At 38.2% G+C, this 19,390-nt stretch overlaps 1 protein-coding gene across 9 annotated transcripts in view; it reads right to left on the bottom strand.

Annotated features, from left to right (window-relative positions):
* LOC140741361 (V-type proton ATPase 116 kDa subunit a 1) overlaps positions 1 to 16,180 on the bottom strand; it is a 59,282-nt gene extending 43,102 nt beyond the window's left edge. For 5 of the 9 annotated variants that reach the window (XM_073071504.1, XM_073071509.1, XM_073071510.1 and 2 more), the window contains exons 1-5: positions 15,583 to 15,707; positions 12,776 to 12,947; positions 11,966 to 12,044; positions 11,526 to 11,623; positions 7,011 to 7,139 (exon numbers count right to left, since the gene is read on the bottom strand). In XM_073071504.1, the coding sequence (XP_072927605.1) occupies positions 7,011 to 7,139; positions 11,526 to 11,623; positions 11,966 to 12,044; positions 12,776 to 12,892 (423 nt within the window). In that variant the 5' untranslated portion in view covers positions 12,893 to 12,947; positions 15,583 to 15,707. Of the gene's footprint in view, positions 1 to 7,010; positions 7,140 to 11,525; positions 11,624 to 11,965; positions 12,045 to 12,775; positions 12,948 to 15,474; positions 15,708 to 16,088 lie in introns of those variants that run through there. The other 4 variants (XM_073071506.1, XM_073071507.1, XM_073071505.1 and 1 more) reach the window with 4 other exon arrangements.
* Between the last annotated feature and the right edge of the window lie 3,210 nt (positions 16,181 to 19,390).

The raw sequence follows: 19,390 nt of genomic DNA, 5'->3' as shown, positions 1-19,390 counted from the left end.
TATGCCTCTGCACAATCAGAACAGTAATTTAAGGTTTCCAATTCTGTTTGTGATGCCCATAAGATTAAAAAAAACAAAATCTTTTTTTTTTTTTTAAAAACAGTACACATATCTTCCTGATCTGCAACTATTAGCATCCAACTCATTAGTTAATTGTACTGGTATCTTAGCATAGTTGATTTCAAGAACGCTTTCAACTAATTCAACTAAAAGTGTTGAACTACTGGTCATTATGTCTAAAATACAGGAAAAGAGTAAGACTAATGGAAAGGGAACAGTGTTTATAATACTGATGATAGCTAGATTTCGGTAATGAATGGGACAACTATAATCATCTATACAGTTTTTATCTGTCACCATGCCACGAGCAGCACTGATGACTTAACAAATATAATGGGAAATTAATTTTAGCCAATCCCAAACTGTTGACAAATATGTTGAGGTCCACCCTGAGCCAGAGGAAGAATATGACAAGGTGTTCTTGGCATGCAAAGAAATGATTTAGAAATCAGTAACACACACAAAATGCTGGTGGAACACAGCAGGCCAGGCAGCATCTATAAGGAGAAGCACTGTCGATGTTTCGGGCCGAGACCCTTCATCAGTGCTTCTCCTTATAGATGCTGCCTGGCCTGCTGTGTTCCACCAGCATTTTGTGTGTGTTGTTCGTATTTCCAGCATCTGCAGATTTCCTCGTGTTAGCTCTTAGAAATCAGTGATTTTCCCCCCATATTTCTGGTGTATATCATTGTTTTACTCAGTGTTTTAAAATTGTGACTATTTAAAAATTTGTGAAAAAGGTACTTGAAGATCCAATACATGTAACCAGTAAAATGTTATGTTTATCAAAGCACAGGTTAATAGTGAATCCTGTTAACTAATACAACCAAATGTTAAGCTATTTCTTTATAGAGGTCCCAATCATCAATCCCAATTTTTACATCCAAATTTGAAGTTGAATATCAGCCTCAACTCTAATCTCAGAGAAACTATCTGTCACCATCCATACAACCACCACTTCCTAAGGCAGTGATTTTCAATATGGATCTTGCATTTCTGAACAGAAGGACTCTCATTCCAACAATTATAGTTGGATGAAAACACAGGAGATAAAGATGAGTTGGCCAGTCTCTCTACCAACTAGTCACAAGAGCGTTCAGGAAAGCCTGACAAGCTTTCAAAAAATGTTTATAAGAATCTGGAGCGAGGAATTCAATGGCTGTTATTTTGAAAGTTTAATATTGAATGACATACGACTTGTTAACAAATGTACAACAAACTTACAAAAGGTGTGGAATGCAACTTCTAAATTCATGACAACAAAATCTTCAAAATAAACTTAAAGGCAAGAAAAGGATTGCCTTATACTGTAAAATGGGTGTTTCTTTAGATCAAACTAAATTATGTAGAGCAAGTGCCTCTCATACGCATGCGCATTCTATGAAAACTTAAGAATTAAGGATTAATTCTAAATTGAGACAACCATAACATAAGCCTGTTAGTCTAGAAGTTGACATCATAAAGTCAATTAAAACTACCCCAGATATTTAGAGAATACCACATCCACCAGTGTGTGCCAATTAGCAAAGTTTACAAACTAATGCAGGTTAATGCCCAAGGTAAAGTGGCAGTTCTTCAATTGGTCCCCAAAATACAACAGATCTCAAATTCCTGAATTGGTCTTCTCCAAGATACCAGCAAACAGCAGAGGCAGCTAATATTATTCTTTCGATATGTAATTCAATACAACTAAAAAGTGCCTGAGTTGATCTTGGATCTTTTGACCCTTAAAGCAAGTATATATAAGCTATTGTGCCCATGTAACTGAAATGCAAACAGTGCAGTGTTAGCACTGTGCACTAGATTTTGAATGACAAATTTCAATACCTCTGTTGCATAGATAAATTAATCCTTTTTGAAGATCTAGGTGTTTAGAAAAAAAGACAGATTAGTTCACCTAGACCAGGGGTGTCAAACTCATTTTAGGTCACGGGCTGGATTGAGCAAAATGCAGCTTCATGCGGGCCGGATCAGTCGGACGCGTGCGAACGCAGCTTTCGTTGCCTCCGTTTTTTCAGCCTGCTCTCATGTGTCTCAGTCTCTGCTATAACTACAAAGTGTTTCACTTCACAAATTCCGTTTCTTATGAAGAAGACTGCCGAATAAACACTGAAAACCTGGTACCTGAATAAACTCAGCATTAGCCATATCATACGCCATAGGCGCTTCGATTACTGGGGCCAGCTTTAATAGTAATTAGATATTATCTCGCGGGCCAAAGATAATTCCACCGCGGGCCGGATTTGGCCCGCGGGCCTTGAGTTTGACATATATGACCTAGACAATTTACTTCAAAAAAGCACTTGAGAAAATAGAAAGCAAATGCAGTAACAATGTCAAGTTACATTAGAACCTTAGCTGAAATATTCTAAAGATAACATTATGCTCCTCACATTGCAGATTATAAGCCTTGGTTAAGTTTTTCCATTAGTATAGATTTGCTAAATCCACTAACATATGTTTCTGTAATACTCAGTAAAATAGGAACTGTTTACCATACATATTTTTTCCTGGGGTGGGGGGGGTGAGAATCCATCTTATGGCAAGTGCTCAACAAATGCTAGAGGCACTTGTTTAAACTGCAGTTTTATAACTAGCGAAGACTATACAACTAACTACATGTTGATATGATTATTGAATCCCTGCTGCATTTTTACAAAATGATTGTATTTAAAGTCATTAGGCCAGAGGAACAACTTTGTCCTTTAACTGGAAGAAATGTTAAAAAAATGGCTGAAAAGAGCTATTTGATGCAAAGTTGGAAAACAGATTTAGGCAGGTATAATCATGAGAGAATACTCATTTACTTTAGACCATTTGGTAAAGATATTCAAATCTACTTAAGGACTTTGCAATGGACACGCATAAGGGATTCAGTCTCAAACAGCCAATTTGAAAGGCACAGTAAATCATTCCATGAAGTTTTAAAAATACCTTTGCAGAGTACATCACAACCCCCATTCTGAGATTGATCTCCACCATTAAGCCCCACGTTCCAATATAGTTATACCAAAAAAGGATTGTAATTAGCCAATTATTGATTTCTCTTTAAATGCAAATTAATAACTAGCTTACAAAGTGCAGGAATGGAGATGTCTGTTAACAAAAAACATTTTGATGCATGGCTCTTTATTGGAGACCAACCATGAAACAGTCCTGAATTTTTTCAAAATGGTCAAGAAAAAAAAACAAATTAAGTTTGCGACAGTTCACTCAAAACAATAAGCAGAACAGCAAAGCAAAAGAAAAATAAATTCACAGGAAACTTGGAGATGGGAGGGAGGGATGGGAATCTGCATGCCATTAACTGTTACTTTTCCAGTCTTCCTTAGATTCCTGCACTTAATGCTGCTTACGCTGAATGATTCAAAACTTAGCTCTTCCGTTGTTACTGCTCTGCCTATTTTTAAGAAAGAAGACTGGGAAAAGGACAAACATAATTAACATATTCTTGATCCTTCACCGGCCAGCTAAACTGGCTTTACAGTTGTTACAAGGAGTACATACAATACAATTTTTTTTGTTGAAGGATCATCCCAAAAGTCAATTGAAAACATGTACTGCTCAATTAAATCAATAAATTATGGTATTCACTGATCACAATGATAAAATTCTTCACAGGCATTTTTCCTCACATGTCTTTTGGAAGTTCAATATTGCTACCCAGTTTTAGAGAAGACTCTACTTGATTGCTCTACAAAGACAGAACATTTTCAAAAAGAAAAAAAAATCAGAAGTTCTACTTCAGACACTGTTTCAAAGTACAGTAGGGCTCTGCAGTTGAAATATTCAAAGGAGGATGCATATTAGGAACAAAGATGCCAGTATCAAATCCTACAAGCTAACATTAGGAAATAAAATGCATTTTGATGCTATCACATCCAAAGATTGTAATGAGCAGGTTGATCTGCGAACATGATATGCAAACAACATAAAGGTTGTACTAACTACAGTTTAATCCACAGGAACGCAAACTAGAACCAGGATTTCATTATGCATACATCATTGAGGCTACACTAAAAAGCAAAATAAGATGTTAGCTGAGAGCTGAAAAAATTCTGCTTTGGAAACCAGTCTTCAGGTGACTTGGAAAATTGTCAAAAAATCTTCCTGAGGAAGGGTCCTGGCCTGTAACGTCAACTACTCTTTTCACCAGATGCTGCCTGATCCGTTGAGTTCCTCCAGCATTTTGCATGTGTTGCTTCGATTTTCAGCATCTGCAGATTTTCTCGTTTGTGATCTTTATATTTCTACCTGGACAACAATTATTATACTAGCTGTTCCCACCCCAACCCAAATAGCCTTCCTGGCCTATATTCATCTGTCCTGGCTTCTTCCTTCAGCCTTACCCCATGGTAGATGGAATGCTGCATAACAAGTAAACTATTTTGCACTCACTCACAAATGGTTTTCCAGAATCTATCAAAATTTATAGCCAGAAACAACTGCAGTTAAAAACACTCTGAACGGCTGAAAAATGGAAATTTTCCAAAACAACCACCAGATCTATCACATTTATACACAGAGGAAAAATACCTGCTTCCTTAAAGGTAATTTCACAGTTTGAAAATCTGTAATTTGTCATTTCCAATCTATTTTCAGGATTTTCAGTTAAAAACAAAACATTGAGCCACGATATATATTAAAAAAAATTAAATTAGCAGCTGCATATTACTGTGAAGATCTATGTCAGTATTTATCTTAATCATAGGTGAACTCCGTGACATTAGGATGTTAAACTCTTCAAATGTGCATGTCAGTCTTATGCACTACATTTCAAAACTACAAAAAGCAGTGAGCAACATACAAAGCTGAGTGGGAGACCAAGTGTAGGTTTGTTTTTAACTAATTTATAACATGTAAAATGTCATTTAGCTTTCCCATTTTTAAAATTTCACAACAGAATACTTAAGATGCCAATTGCTTGATAATGACTTGTTTCTACAATATTAATTTAGCTGCTCTTTTTTTGAGTTACTTGATCAATAATATTAGCTAGAATCCATGATCAATGAAAATCCAGTACACTGCATTTTATACTGTAGAGGATCCAGAAGATTAATGCACCAATGCACTGAGAAACACCCTGGCAAAACAGTATGCCAGTTCATTTACTTTAAATGCAAACAACAGATCAAATGGTCATTACTTCTAACCAAAGGAAGTGGAGGGAATACTCAGCAGGTCAGACAGCATTCTGTGGAGAGAGAAGCATTTAATATTTTAAATCAATGACTGGAGATGTGCAAAAACAAGTGCTGATGAAGGGTCATTCATCAGAAATATTCTCTTTCTAGATGCTACCTGATCTGCTGAAAGTTGCCAACATTTTCTCTTATTTCAGATTGCAGCATCTGCAATTTTTTGATTTTCATTCACACTTTTTCACAGTTCATGTTCTTCAAACCAGCCAACAATAACCTCCTTTTGTGACAAATTTTGTGATAATTTTGATTATATAATAACTGTTCATAAATTCTTGGACAAAGGGTTGGCAATAATATTCAGGTGGGAACATCTAGCCACTCAATATGACAAGATATAATTCAGAGAAATAACGTCCAGGATTTTGCTGGTAAAAGCCAGTAGCCCTACATCAAACATTCAGTATTCCTCAGGTTGAGTTCTCACAAATATCAGGATTCTTGTGCTGATACTGAAGTCCATAACTGACTGGCTGAGCTCTGTCAGCAAATTCTCCACTGTTAACTGCTACTGGACACCCAATGGGCTCCAAAAGCAAAAGTGTACTGCAGCACACAGCTAGTGCAGGACCTTGAGACTATTCACTTTAAGAGACAGTTTATATAGCTACAGGGATAAAAAGAATGCAAATTACAATCATTATGGATAGAGATTATAATTAGCTGCATGCAAAAAATATATATTGATTGGTTGAATTTTAATATGCCTTCAATGTTTCTGAATGTTCTGACAGCAAGTTGGGGACAGGGCCAATTCAACATTCCCAGAACGTTCTCATGGGCTCTGACCTCTCACAATTTTACCCCACTGCTTCACTCAAGGCTTTAGTGTTCAGCTTCAGGATCATCTGGGCTTGAGAGATCAGCCTTCACATTCAAAGATAACAAGTTCAAAAGGAATGGGGGGGTTGGGGGAGGGGGGGGAGAAGAGCTAGTCCCACTCTGGAAAATGTTGATCTACAGGCAGACACAAGAGACTGCAGATACCAGGATCTGCAGCAATAAACAGTCTGCTGGGGGAACTCAGCAGGTCAAGTAGCATCTGTAAAAGAAAAGGAATTACTGATGTCCCAGCATGAAGCCCTCCATCGGGACTGATGTAGAATTTCGACCCAAAATGTTGACAACTCTTTTGCTCCCATAAACAGCCAGCAACCTGCTGAGTTGCTCACTCTACAGGCAGTATGAAGAAAGGCATCAACCATCATCCTGCTTTTGGTGGTGTACAGAGAGTGAAGATAGTTGCTTTTGTTTTAAAGAAGTGCAACAATAGGTACAGTATACATTTGATCCAAATTTTCTAACAAGTTAAGCAATAATCAGTACACTTGCCCATTCAGCACAGGTAACACGCAAGTTTAGACTTGGACATTGAACAGTTGAAGAGCTTAGAACAGCATTAATTCTTACCCCATCAATTTCTCTAAAGTACAGTATAATTACCAATTCAAAATAGTATTAAAAGTGATTTTTGATTAAAGGTAATTAGGCTGAGAAGCAAATAAGCTAAATATAAAACCATGCACTTTTGTGCTGAAGGCAAATCAGCATACAAATGAATTTTAGGAATTCTTTGATGTACTTGATATGGAATATTACGTCTTTTTGCAATGGGCATTCTTAAAGTGACCCTGCAAACTAGAAACATGGACTGAAGGCCAACCGTGATGTACACATGCATTGCAAGCTTAAACTAATCCTCAAGGAGGCATGGGATATAATTGGAAAGATGTACAATAATCCGACCTCGTCAAAGAACTGCTGGGTTCTACGAAGGATGTACTTCAGTTCAGTCAGCTCTAGAAAATTACGTTTTAATGCTTCCTGGTTAGTATTAATTTCCTTCAGTTCATTTTCCAGTTTCTCAAAGGTTGCCTGAAAAACATGACAAAAATGTCAGTGTTAATTCAAATTAAACCATTTTACATTGGAGATAAGGTTGCCTAGTAGCAATGCACCATTTAAATTGAACTATATTCCAGTAATACCCTGGAGGGTGAAAAATAACAAAATCCGCAAGTTCTATTACTACTGTTAACATCACCTGAACACCGTAATGCACCCAATTTGGTAGATGACAACCAGGCTTTGATTTTTAAGAGCCACTGCACCAGATCTATTGTGGGATTTATCATCTAGTTTAGTGGTCGCCAACCTTTTTAAGCCCAAGATCCCCTACCTCGGCCTTAGTGAAAGGCAAGATCAACCTACTAAATCATTTAGACACACACAGAAGGGACTGGCAATAAAACCCCTCAACCCTGGAAACAATCTCTCTTTACTAACAGCTTTCCGTAGCAGGAGCATTGCTATATTACCATTATCCTAATTAGTATTACTTATTTTTATAATGCGCACATTACAACACCTTTAATTCTATATTTCATTATTTAATTTTATTTCAACATGAAAAATAAATGAATAAATATTGACTGTTGCACTCAGTGTGATGACTGGGACTGAATACTTTCTGCTAGTTCCCTGAAATGTGGCTCATAACTACAGACAGCCAGTCTGAGACAGTCTGTGAGGTGTCTGTCAGTAAGACAGCTCCTGTACTTAGATTTAATAATTTTCATCTGTTGCAGCACAGCACCCTTACAAACCTCCTGACAGACTGAATATTTGAATGGACAGTTTCCTTTGTTAGACTGAATGTTGAATCTGCCATGTTTTTCAGGTGTTTTGCATTGGTAAACTGTTACTGAGACACTAGTATAAGTTTCAGGGGTACGCAAGCTAATGACACCACTGCTTTTTGTTTCCCAGTTCGTTTACCTTTGGGGAATGTTGGAATTTAAAGGGGGAGAAGTGTTGTAATGTGAGCATTATGAAGATAAGTTAATACCAATGAGGATAATGGTAATATAGCAATACTCCCGCTACAGAAAGCTGTTTGAAAAAAAGAGATTGTTTCCGGGGTTGCAGGGTTTTCCTTCCGGTCTTTTCTGCCTGGTGCGCATTTTTCTTCCTTTTTTTTCTTTTGGGATCTACTTGGAAAGTCTCAAAGATCAACCACTAATCTACGTAGTTGCATACAAAAGTGTGCATGAGAAGAAATAATAGGTTTTATTTCACTACATCCTGCACAGTAAGTTATAATTATTTGATGAGTTCAATTGATGTTGAATTGTAAAATACCCAGTAAAGTTTGCATTTCACATGATACATCTACAAATAAGCATCTAATCATATGACATTATAAAAAATAAGGAATGCTATCTATATGACTGCCCTGCCATTGCCTCCTAGAATCCAATACGACTAATGTACCTATTTAGGGAAAAAAATAATCAGAGGATCTGACCATTGTCTGAGTTTGCTGTTAATTTGCACACATCAGTGGGTTCCTAATCTTACTACATTTATGACACATACTCTTTGCATCCCCTACTTAACAACCTCCTGTCAAATGCTAATGCTGTCTACTTCAACCATTCCATGTGGCAGTAAATTTCACATTTTCATTATCTTCTATAAAAAGGAATTTCTCTAAGCCAGGGGTTCCCAACCTCAAGTTAATGGGAGGGATTCATGGCATAAAAAGGTTGGGAACCCCTGCTCTAATTTATTTAGTTTCTTTTTCGCCATCCATCCACAAGACTGCTGACAGTAAGTTCTCATTGCACTCTACTGTGCCTAGTGTCTTGTTTATTAATTAATTATTATTGTACTGCCCTGCACTGTTTTGTGCACTTTATGTAATCATGTGTAGGTCTGTAGTCTAGTCTAGTAGTTGTGTTGTTTTTACATAATCTAGTGTGGCCTTGAGTTGTCTCACATAGTCTAGTGCAGTTTTGTGTTGTTTCACGTAGCACCATGGTCCTGGAGGAACGTTGTTTCGATTTTACTGTGTACTGTACCAGCAGTTTATGGTCGAAATGACAATAAAAAGCGATTTGACTTGAGCATATCACAATAAATTTGACTTTAATTATGTTTATTTGCTCTAAGGTAATTAACCAAGCAAGCTGCTCCATTATTTAAGGTTGTTCATCGATGATATTTTATCCATTCAACAAAAAGATAACTGTTAATGTCCCAGATTGTTCAAATATTCCTAATTTCAGCAAGACCTTTTACTATCCCACTAAACCATCTTCACCCATTTCCAGATTTCAATATCTTTTCAGTACTGTATAGCAGAAAACTGGGTGGTTTAAGCAAAGTGTGGGCACAAATTAAAACCAGTATATATTGGAGATAATCTGCTCAATAGTACTAATGTCTCCCTTGACACTTTGATATGGGTCCAGGTGTTAAGCATCATTTCTGAGAGTTTATTAGTGAAATGTTAAACTACCATTAAATTTGCTGCTACTGCATAGCTTAACATTTCACTAAAACTTTCAGAAATTATGTTTAATACCTTGACACCATATCCAAGTGCCAACTGGGACAGCAGTGTTACTGTATTATGCCTCACAACTGTCCCAAAACTTATCCCTGAAATTTAATTACCGTTTTCCTTTTAATTCTAAAAAGACTTACCTTTTGGTTTCTATTTCACAGCCATTCTATCTGACCCTAGCTCCACACACTGTGACCCTGACAGGATATTCCATGAAAGCAATACAACAGAAAGCCCTCAAAGTCCAGCAGATCCCATGCACCACAAAGCCTTCAACTTTGTTTTAAACACTTCGGAGTAGATAATGAAATAAGTTGGTTAATTATGACCTTCCACATACATAATAAAGCAAATATAGAGAAAGATTGAAACTTCCAACCTTCAATAATGTTAACCTAGCACAAAATTCACTTAAAACTTTGTTAAAAATGTCAATCAAAAGTCAGTCAAAATTTATAGCCATACTTGGTTGGAGGTGGTCGAGATAGAAAAAAATATTCCTGAATGCAAAACTTCACTCTCCCTCCCCCCCCCATATTGTTTGCCAAATTGCAATTAACACCTTATCACAAATGATAATGGAAGTAGACTCAAAATCAAGGTCCAAAGATTTTTTCTACTAAGGTTATTGTAAATGCTATTGTCAGCACAGATCAATCAACAATGTAAAACTAAATGAAAATTCATTCCAGGACTCAGCCTAAATTTGTTGTCACTTCATGGAGATTATGAAACCCCTACACATTTCACTGATTTTGCAAACAATGTTTTAAAAGAGAGATTTTCTAATAAATTATCAACACAGTTCTTTCGAATTGTTATTCAAGTGTTATTTGAGCACATTCTAGTGCATGCAGGGAGAAAACCATCAAGTAGATACTGGAAGTAAATTATTCAACTCAAGAACACTACTAAATAATTTATAATCCTAACTGAAAATAAACTTAGCAACGAGTTGAATTTAAACATATCTTTATAAAAGTTAATCTATCATGCATGCTTCAAACAGATTGACAGCCAAATACAAAAGATTTATATTACTTATTCATTATTTAACTTCACATTTCAATTCTATTTACAGCTCCCCAGTAAATGAAGCAGCTCACACCTGCATATGCCAAGAGCTAGAGTGAGAAGTAACATCTGATCCATGAAACTGCCAGACAATGACAATCTCCAAACACCCACCTAATACAATCGGTTTATCACCAGGTCTCCCACCATCAACATCCTGGGATCACCAATGACTAGTAGTGGACCAATCATACTATGTTAACGTTAATACTATGGCCACAAAAACTAGAGGCGCTCTTTATTCTAGTCAGTAACTCACTTCAGGAGATGCCAAGGCCTTCCTACTATCTACAAGGCACAAATCAAGGACATAATGGAATATTCTCGACCTGCCTGGATCAAATGTTGTGCCAACATCAAGAAGTTTGACGTTATCCAGTACATAGCAGCCCACTTCACAGGCATCCTATCAACCAATTTACCACTAGTGGTGGTAGAGTGCATCATCTACAAAATGAACTTCAATTACTCATCCAGGATTCATCTATGGCACCCTGGAAACCTACATTAGGAACCCCACCAACTGTAAGGATCCCATCAAAGTTGTAAGTTATTACACAAAATTTTTAGCTTTAAGAACATACATCACTACTCCAGTATCACAATTATTTTAACAAGAACCTCAACTCTCAAACTCAAATAGAAATGAGGGTGAATGGCACAAATAAAGCAAAGCATTTTGCTTCATAATATAGAAGTCTCCCATCACCATGATCTACTTATTGTGAAGCATAACCAATCTCTTCTTTCAAGTCCATCAGGAAACAAAATTTATTTCCTATACTAAAGTCGAACTTCTGAACAGATTGTATCCAAGACAATCTAGATCTGCTTACCTCTAAATCAATCATGTCACGAGGAAAAGGAACCTCTGGATTCTCTCCAGTGTCCAAAATTGTAAGGTTGGCTTTTCGAATTTCCTTTTCGACAAAACCTGAAACCAATTAAAAGGATTTTTTTAAAAAAACCAATTGCTTGATTTGCATCATCATTTTTTATTCAAAAGATAGATATACACCAGTAAACAAATACTTTAGTAACTCTTTATTCTCAAACTCATTTCTGGCTGTAAGAAAAGTTTCCTCAAAAAACATTTTGGTGCCTTAGTATTTTAAATACAAATGAATGTTAAGACTTGTGTACTGCTTTCAACACTTATTACAGAAGTGATTTCAAATATGAAAAATGGAACAACATAGCTACTTCCCCAATATTATACCACAAGGATTGTAACTAAGTGGTAAAGGTCCCTGTCAAATTCATTACAGATACTAACGGAGTTTGCGATCCATTTCTTCACAACGACGAACTTCATTTACAAATTTGCGTTGAAATACATTCACATCTGGATTTAACTGCACAAGGAAGAAGATAAACTAAATTAACTGAGCGAATTTCTGTAAGACGTTTACAAATTACAATTTTAAAGGTTGTTTGATTTATAAAGCCGAGATTTACATGTTAAAATTCTGCTAGTCAATACCAGGAAATATCTGTGGAATAAAATGAATGCAGGTTCTACATAAATGGAACAAACCAAAAAAGAGCAGGATTTATTAATGTATTCGTAATTCCCTGCAGCAAAGATTACCGATGTGACCATTAGGGCGGATGCACCAAACTAAAAACACAGAATGTGTCAAAGCACCCAAACTGATAGTTGTCAATTGCCGAAGAGGCACTAAATAAATCCTTCCAGTGATAAACATTTTATAGCACTGGATATCAAAATGAAAGAAATACTAGGAATTTTGAAATAAACCTCCATTTCAGTTTGCCGAAAGCAAACGGGAATCCAGTTGATCTATTGTATGTATAACAAAGGCAGTCCAACTTAATATTTATTTTCTCAGTGTTGGAAGACTGAAATAGCCAGTTCAGAAACTCTAGGCAACACAAGACAGCATACAAATATAAAGCAAACAAGCATCCAAACCCATTAAATATAAAGCACACAAGATATGAAACCAAGAGTAAACAGTTATTTCCATTAGCAGGAAGGCTACATCAGGCTCTCAAAGACAATTAGGTGGTACTCACAGTCATGTTATATAATCACTTAGGGAAATGAAATCAATCAACTTACATCTCGAAACTGGACCATTCCAAGCTCTCCGAGCTCACTGACACAACAATAAGCAGCTTCTGACTGCAAGAAAAGCTGTGCCAGTGTCATCTCCTCACTCCGGAAAAGCTCTCCCATGGTGGATCACTGCAGTGCTACCAAGTATTTTCAATAAGTGATATCCTCGTTCTTTCTAAAGAAAATTATGGAAAAATTACTATTTACCTACAAACTTACAAAAACACTTAGGTACTGTTAGATTTCAGTCAATGCTACTGCTGTATTCAGATACTTTACATATGAGACTTGATTATATAATTCATATAGATTATATTCTCATAATTGAAACAAGTTCCTGTTCCTCACTATTGATTGCTACAACAGTTTTAATACCTTATAAATCTTCACATTTCAGTACTTGCTTAAAAATTAATATTTTTCATACATTGCACAAAATTTATTTTACCTTTTTGTAAATTACTTGATTTAGTATCAAGTTTTATCTTGAAAAGATTTGTAACCACAAAGCACTGGAGTAGAATGTACAATTTCCATTCTTAATTCAGTTTGATGGAATACTTAATTGTTCATGGTGTTTAAAGAGAAAGCTCTGACTGTTAAAAATAATTGCAAAGGAATTGACATATTTGACCTCTGCACTGTATTGATGCAAATAATAGAAATATGAAAATATTCTACATAGTTTATTTCACAGCAAGTCAAGTCATACAACAATATGCATTGTACAAATGTCTTAATCTACTAAAAAGGTAATTACACATCAAAATAACATTTGAAACAGGTGGCCAATGGCTTTATCAAAAAGATGGTTTTAAGGAGCATCTTAATCAGAGAGATACAGTACAGAAACAGGCCCTTCAGCCTACTAAAACCATGCTGACTATCAAACACCCACTTTTATATCAATCTTATCCTAGTTTATCAATTTTCCACAGATTCAACCACTCATTCAACACCTACACATTAAGGGCAAATTACAGCAGCCAACTCATCTCCCAATCTCCATATCTTCAGGACATGGAAGGAAATTGAAGTACCGAAAAAAATAGAATGGCAGTGACATTTCAGGAGAAAACTGCAGGGCTTGGGGGGATAAGCAATTAAAAGGTTAGTCAAATGTAGTGATTAAAATTGGAGGATGCACATAATGCCAAAACTAGAAGCCTGGAAAATTGAGGGCTGGATAACTAAGGCATTTAAAGTCCAAGAGCCAAAGTAGGCAAAACAACTCAAGACCGATGGATGAAGAGGACATGTTATATATTAGTATATAACAGATTTGAATGAACTTAAATGAAATCGTGTGGACAGCCAAACAACAACTGGAATAATCAAGACAAGAGATAACAGGACAAATCGGAATTAGGGATTGCACATGTAACCGGTAATTTTCAACTATTGAATCTTTAAAAAGTCTCGACTATTTGCACATATTGTCTTATGTTTCACTGGGAAAAATAGCTGTTCAGATTCCACTACAGCTCAGATATGGCAATCAGATTAGACAATGTATTAAGTTCAAATGATCTGCAAACCTAACGATTAGGTAGACCAAGGGGAAGGTTATATATATTTTATGTATTTGTTATGTAGGTTTCCGAACTATATTTCAACCATTTAGTTTGATTCAAATGGTTTATAAACAGGCATGCTTTGATTTGCATCACTGCATTTGACCAAGATGTTTTCATAAATGTCCCTGGTTATCTGACACATTTTAAAACCTGGTGGAACATCAAGCCAAAGTTGACGTTTCAGCCCAAAACTTCAACTGTTCATTCCCTTCATAGATGCTGCCTGACCTGCTGAGCTCCTCCAGCATTTTGCATGATTTGCTCAAGATTTCCAGCATCTGCAGATTTTCTCCATCCCCAGCTTTGCTTTCTATTAAAGCTGATTAGGAAATTCCAAGGGTGAAATTTCTACACTATTTTCCCAGAACCGTAGCCACTATTAAGATCTCACACACAATTCCAAGGATAGCTAATGAAAGCCAATGATATCGGACCTAACATTAGGCCAAGTAAAGATAAAGCATTAACTCTCTTTTCAGGCCTCCATTTACACCTCCAACAATTGGCTGCAATTAGCATAACTAAAAACATTCTCTATCGGCAGATACCAATGCATTTGCGTCCCCACCCTTTCACTGACATTCCTTTTGGTTTTTTTTCACTCTTCCTTCTGACAACCAAAAATGCTTCCAATTCTGATGAAAGGTCACGGACATACAACCTTAACTTTTTTATTCTCAGCTCGATGATTATCTCTGATTTTATTTCATATTCAATGCGTGGAGAATTTCATGCGTTTAGATGGAATATTTATGTAACCAGCTCTTTTCTGTGTTAACTCCTCATCGGATCTTCAAATGCAAAACAGAACTGTCTAACCTAGACTATATAAAATTACATAACCAATTATACGCAGACTACATAACCAATTTAACCACCAACCAGCTCAACTGCGCATTTATAATTCATAGAACAATGACTTTTCGTTTTACAGATTGTCTCCTGTCTAATTTAACAGATGGATCGCAGAAAAAAAATAAAACGAGTAAAGGAGGGTGCCACAGTGGAGAGCAGAGGTGATTGAGAAGAGGGGGTGGACAGGTAAAGCCTCCCACTGCACGACCCAGCCGGGCCCGAGCCGATCACCTCCCCAGAGCCCTTGGTTCGCCTTAAACCCGACCTTACCCCCAAAACGTCGCAGGCTTCCACACACCCTTTAGGATCGCCCCGACAACGTTAGTAGACGTCAATTCGAAGCTAACTTTTAGCTGGATAAGTGGAGAAAAGATTTACCTTCCCCTCAGTTTCTGCTGCCGCAACATCACCTGATTGCCCTACGGAATTGTCCCAGCAGAGCCCTATGCGCATGTACGATCACGTGATAACACCGAGGGAGGGGGCTTTCTCGCCCCTCCGGGTTTTCGATTATACGCGTGCGCAATCAAAAAAAAATGTCATCGGTCGCTCCGCGCCCGAACTGTAATGCTTGGGTGCGTGAGTCAGTCAGTCTTTGCGTCGACTGTATTTCTCGAAGTCATTAACACAGGCGTATGAATAACGATTCCCTAAATAAAAGTCAAATTCATAAAGAAAAACTACAATGTTAATGCAGCAAAGCTTCCAATGGTGATAATGTGTGATTGTGACTTTGTAGCCATAATTGCTCTTCTAAGAAATTGGCTTGGGAGAAAGTGCCGGTTAATTGCGGAACCCTCAATCAGAATCACTTTCACAAACACGAGAAAATCAGCAGATGCAGGAAATCCAAGCAACGCACATAGAGCATTGGAGGTACTCACCAGGCCAGGCAGCATCTATGGGAAAAGAGTAAACAGTCGACGTTTTGAGCTGAGGCGCTCTATCAGAACTGGAGAAAAGAAGATGAGTCAGAGTAAGAAGGTGGGGGGAGGGGAGGGAGAAACACAAAGTGACAGGTGAAACTGGGAGGGGAGGGATGAAGTAAAGAGCTGGGAAGGCGATTGGTGAAAGTGATACAGGGCTGGAGAGGAGAGAGTCTGATAGGAGAGAACAGAAGGAGACTGACATGTCGGAATAGGAATGGGAATTAAAATGGGCGGCCACTAGGAGATCCCACTTTTTTCTGATGGATGGAGCATAGGTGTTTAGTGAAGCAATCTCCCAATCTGCCAGGTATATTGGAGTCTACACTGGGAGCACTGGATTCTGCAGATGATCCCTATAGGCTCACAGGTGAAGTGTTGCCTCACCTGGAAGGACTGTTTGGGGCCCTGAATGGTAGTGAGGGAGGTGGTGTAGAGGCAGGTGTAGCATTTGTTCCACTTGCAAGGATAAGTGCCAGGAGGGAGATGAGTGTGGAGGGACGAATGGACAAGGAAGTCGCGTAGGGAGTAATCCCTGCGGAAAGCAGAAAATTGGGGGGGAAGGGAAAGATGTGCTTGGTGGTGGGATCCTGTTGGAGGTGGCAGAAGTTGCAAAGAATTATTTGCTGGATGTGGAAGCTGTTGGAATGGTTGGTGAGGACAAGAGGCACCCTATCCCTGGTAGGGTAGCGGGAGGATGGAGTGCGGGCCGACGTACGTGAAATGGAAGAGAAGCAGTTCAGAGCAGCATTGATGGTGGAGGAAGGGAAGCCTCTTTCTTTGAAGGAGGACATCTCCTTCATTCTGGAATAAAAAGCTTCATCCTGAGAGCAGATGCAGTGGAGATGGAGGAGTTGAGAGAAGGGGTCGGCATTTTTACAAGTACGAGGGGTGATTGATAAGTTTGTGGCCTAAGATAGAAGGAGTCAATTTTAGAAAACCTAGAACATTTATTTTTCAACATAGACCCCTCCTACATTTACACACACAGTCCAGCAGTCGTGGAGCATATGGATCTTGGACCTCCAAAAAGTGTCCACAGCAGGGGTGATTGATAAGTTTGTGGCTTAAGGTAGAAGGAGATGAGATATACAGCTCTCGTTACAATGCACGTGCAGTTCAACTCTTTGAGTGATTATGCAGAAACTTTGAAGTTAATAACTCATCAGGGGTGATTTCATAAGTTTGTGGCCTAAGGTAGAAGGAAATGAGGTATTAACTTCAAACTTTCTGCATAATCACTCAAAGGACCTGCATGTGCATGTAACAACAGCTGTATAACTCTTCTCCTTCTACCTTAGGCCACAAACCTATCAATCACCCCTCGTAACAGGGTGGGAAGAGGTGTAGTCCAGGTAGCTGTGAGAGTCAGTGGGTTTATAATAGACAGCTGTAGATAAACTGTCACCAGAGATACAGACAGAGAGACTGAGAAAGGGGAGGGAGATGTTGGAAATGGATCAGGTAAATTTGAGGGCAGGGTGGAAGTTGGAGACAAAATTGATGAAGTTGAGTGGCCACCCATTTTAATTCCACTTCCCATTCCCATTCTGACATGTCAGTCCATGGCCTCCTCTGCTGTCATGATGAAGCCATTCTCAGGTTGGAGGAGCAACACCTTATATTCCATATGGGTAGCCTCCAAACTAATGGCATAAACAACGATTTCTTGAACTTCCGGTAATGTTCCCCCCCCCCCCCCCCCCCCCCACCCACCTTCGCCATTCCCTATTCCTGTTTCCCTCTCTCACCTTATCTCCTCACCAGCCCATCACCTCCCTCTGGTACTCCTCCCCCTTTTCTTTCTTCCATGGCCTTCTGTCCTCTCCAGCTCTTTATCTTTTCCCAGCTCTTCACTTAACCCCTCCTGGTTTCACCTATCACCTCCTTCTTAATCTGACTCCTCACTTTATTTACTTCAGTCCTGATGAAGGGTCTCAGTCTAAAACATCGACTGCACTCTTTTTCATAGATGCTGCCTGGCCTGATGAGTCCCTCCAGCATTGTGTGTGTGTTGATCAGAATTACTTTATTGATTGTGGTTCAGTACCAAGCATAAAATACAGGACAATACCAGAACAGACAACACAATAGCAACCAACAATTTACAAGACAATAGTGCAAACAGTCATTAACAATCAACAATTAGCACAAACATCAATAATCAGACAAAAATAAATGTGAACATATGAACAGACTACATAATAATTACATATGTAGAACAAGGAGAGCAGGAAAGACCATTTAATGGACGTTGTGCATGGGATATTTAAGGTATTACACCTGAGTGAGTTTGTCGAGAAGCTTCGGTGAATAGGTGACTGCTAGGGTGGGTGGAGTTAGCAGTAATTTCTTCAGCTCTCTTCTTCGCTCTGGTGATGAACAGGTCCTTTAACGTCAGCTACTTACATCCAATGATCTTTGCTGGTGAGTGGACCACTCACTGCAACCTGGGCTTGGAGAGGGAGGAGGAGGCGGCAAGAAACCAAATGTTGATAGAGGTGGTAACAACACTCTCAATGATGGGTGAGTAAAAATTCATCAGGATACATCCTAAACTGGCATAGGAAGAACAATATCTGCTGGGCTTTCCTAGTGATGAATGTAACGTGTTTGTTCAATGGTGGTAATGGTGGCCCCCAGGAGTTTGAATAACTCAACTTCAGGCACAATTGATCATTAATTTCCAAAGGGGGGGCAGAGGTCAATCCTTATTCCCACTGTCTTGATAGTATTAAGCTCCAAGTTGTTACAAGCACACCATGTTGCAAGACAGTCTACCTTTGTTTGATAGCAGGTCACATCAATATTACACATGAGACCAACTACAGTCGTGTCATCCGCAAACTTTAGGATTTGAATGGATTTGTCTGTGGAAGTACAGACATTTGTATAAAGTGAGAACAGGAAAGGTGAAATAACACAGCCCTAGGGAGAACTTGTGCTTATAGACATTATGTTGTGCTTCAACATTTGTCCTACTCTCAGTGTCATTGAACTTGTGTATATGCTGACAATGATAATGATGGGCACTGTTTCAAATAAAATTAAATGCAATAGCATGCTAACGTACTAAGTGGAGCTGACCAAAAGTTTTTTTTATTAACAGCTCTAGAGGATTCACAGCATCTACAACGGCTTCTAATGCGCGAGGAAACGTTGTCACCCCAATATAAAACCCATTTCATAACAGTCGAATTGTTGTACAAAAACCTTCTCAGTCCTTGGTCCCTGTTCAGCCTAACCCTGAAACTATTTCT

The sequence above is a fragment of the Hemitrygon akajei genome, chromosome 18, assembly GCF_048418815.1.
Source record: "Hemitrygon akajei chromosome 18, sHemAka1.3, whole genome shotgun sequence".
NCBI classification, from domain to species: Eukaryota; Metazoa; Chordata; class Chondrichthyes; order Myliobatiformes; family Dasyatidae; genus Hemitrygon; species Hemitrygon akajei.
This window is presented reverse-complemented; position numbering and strand designations above follow the sequence as displayed.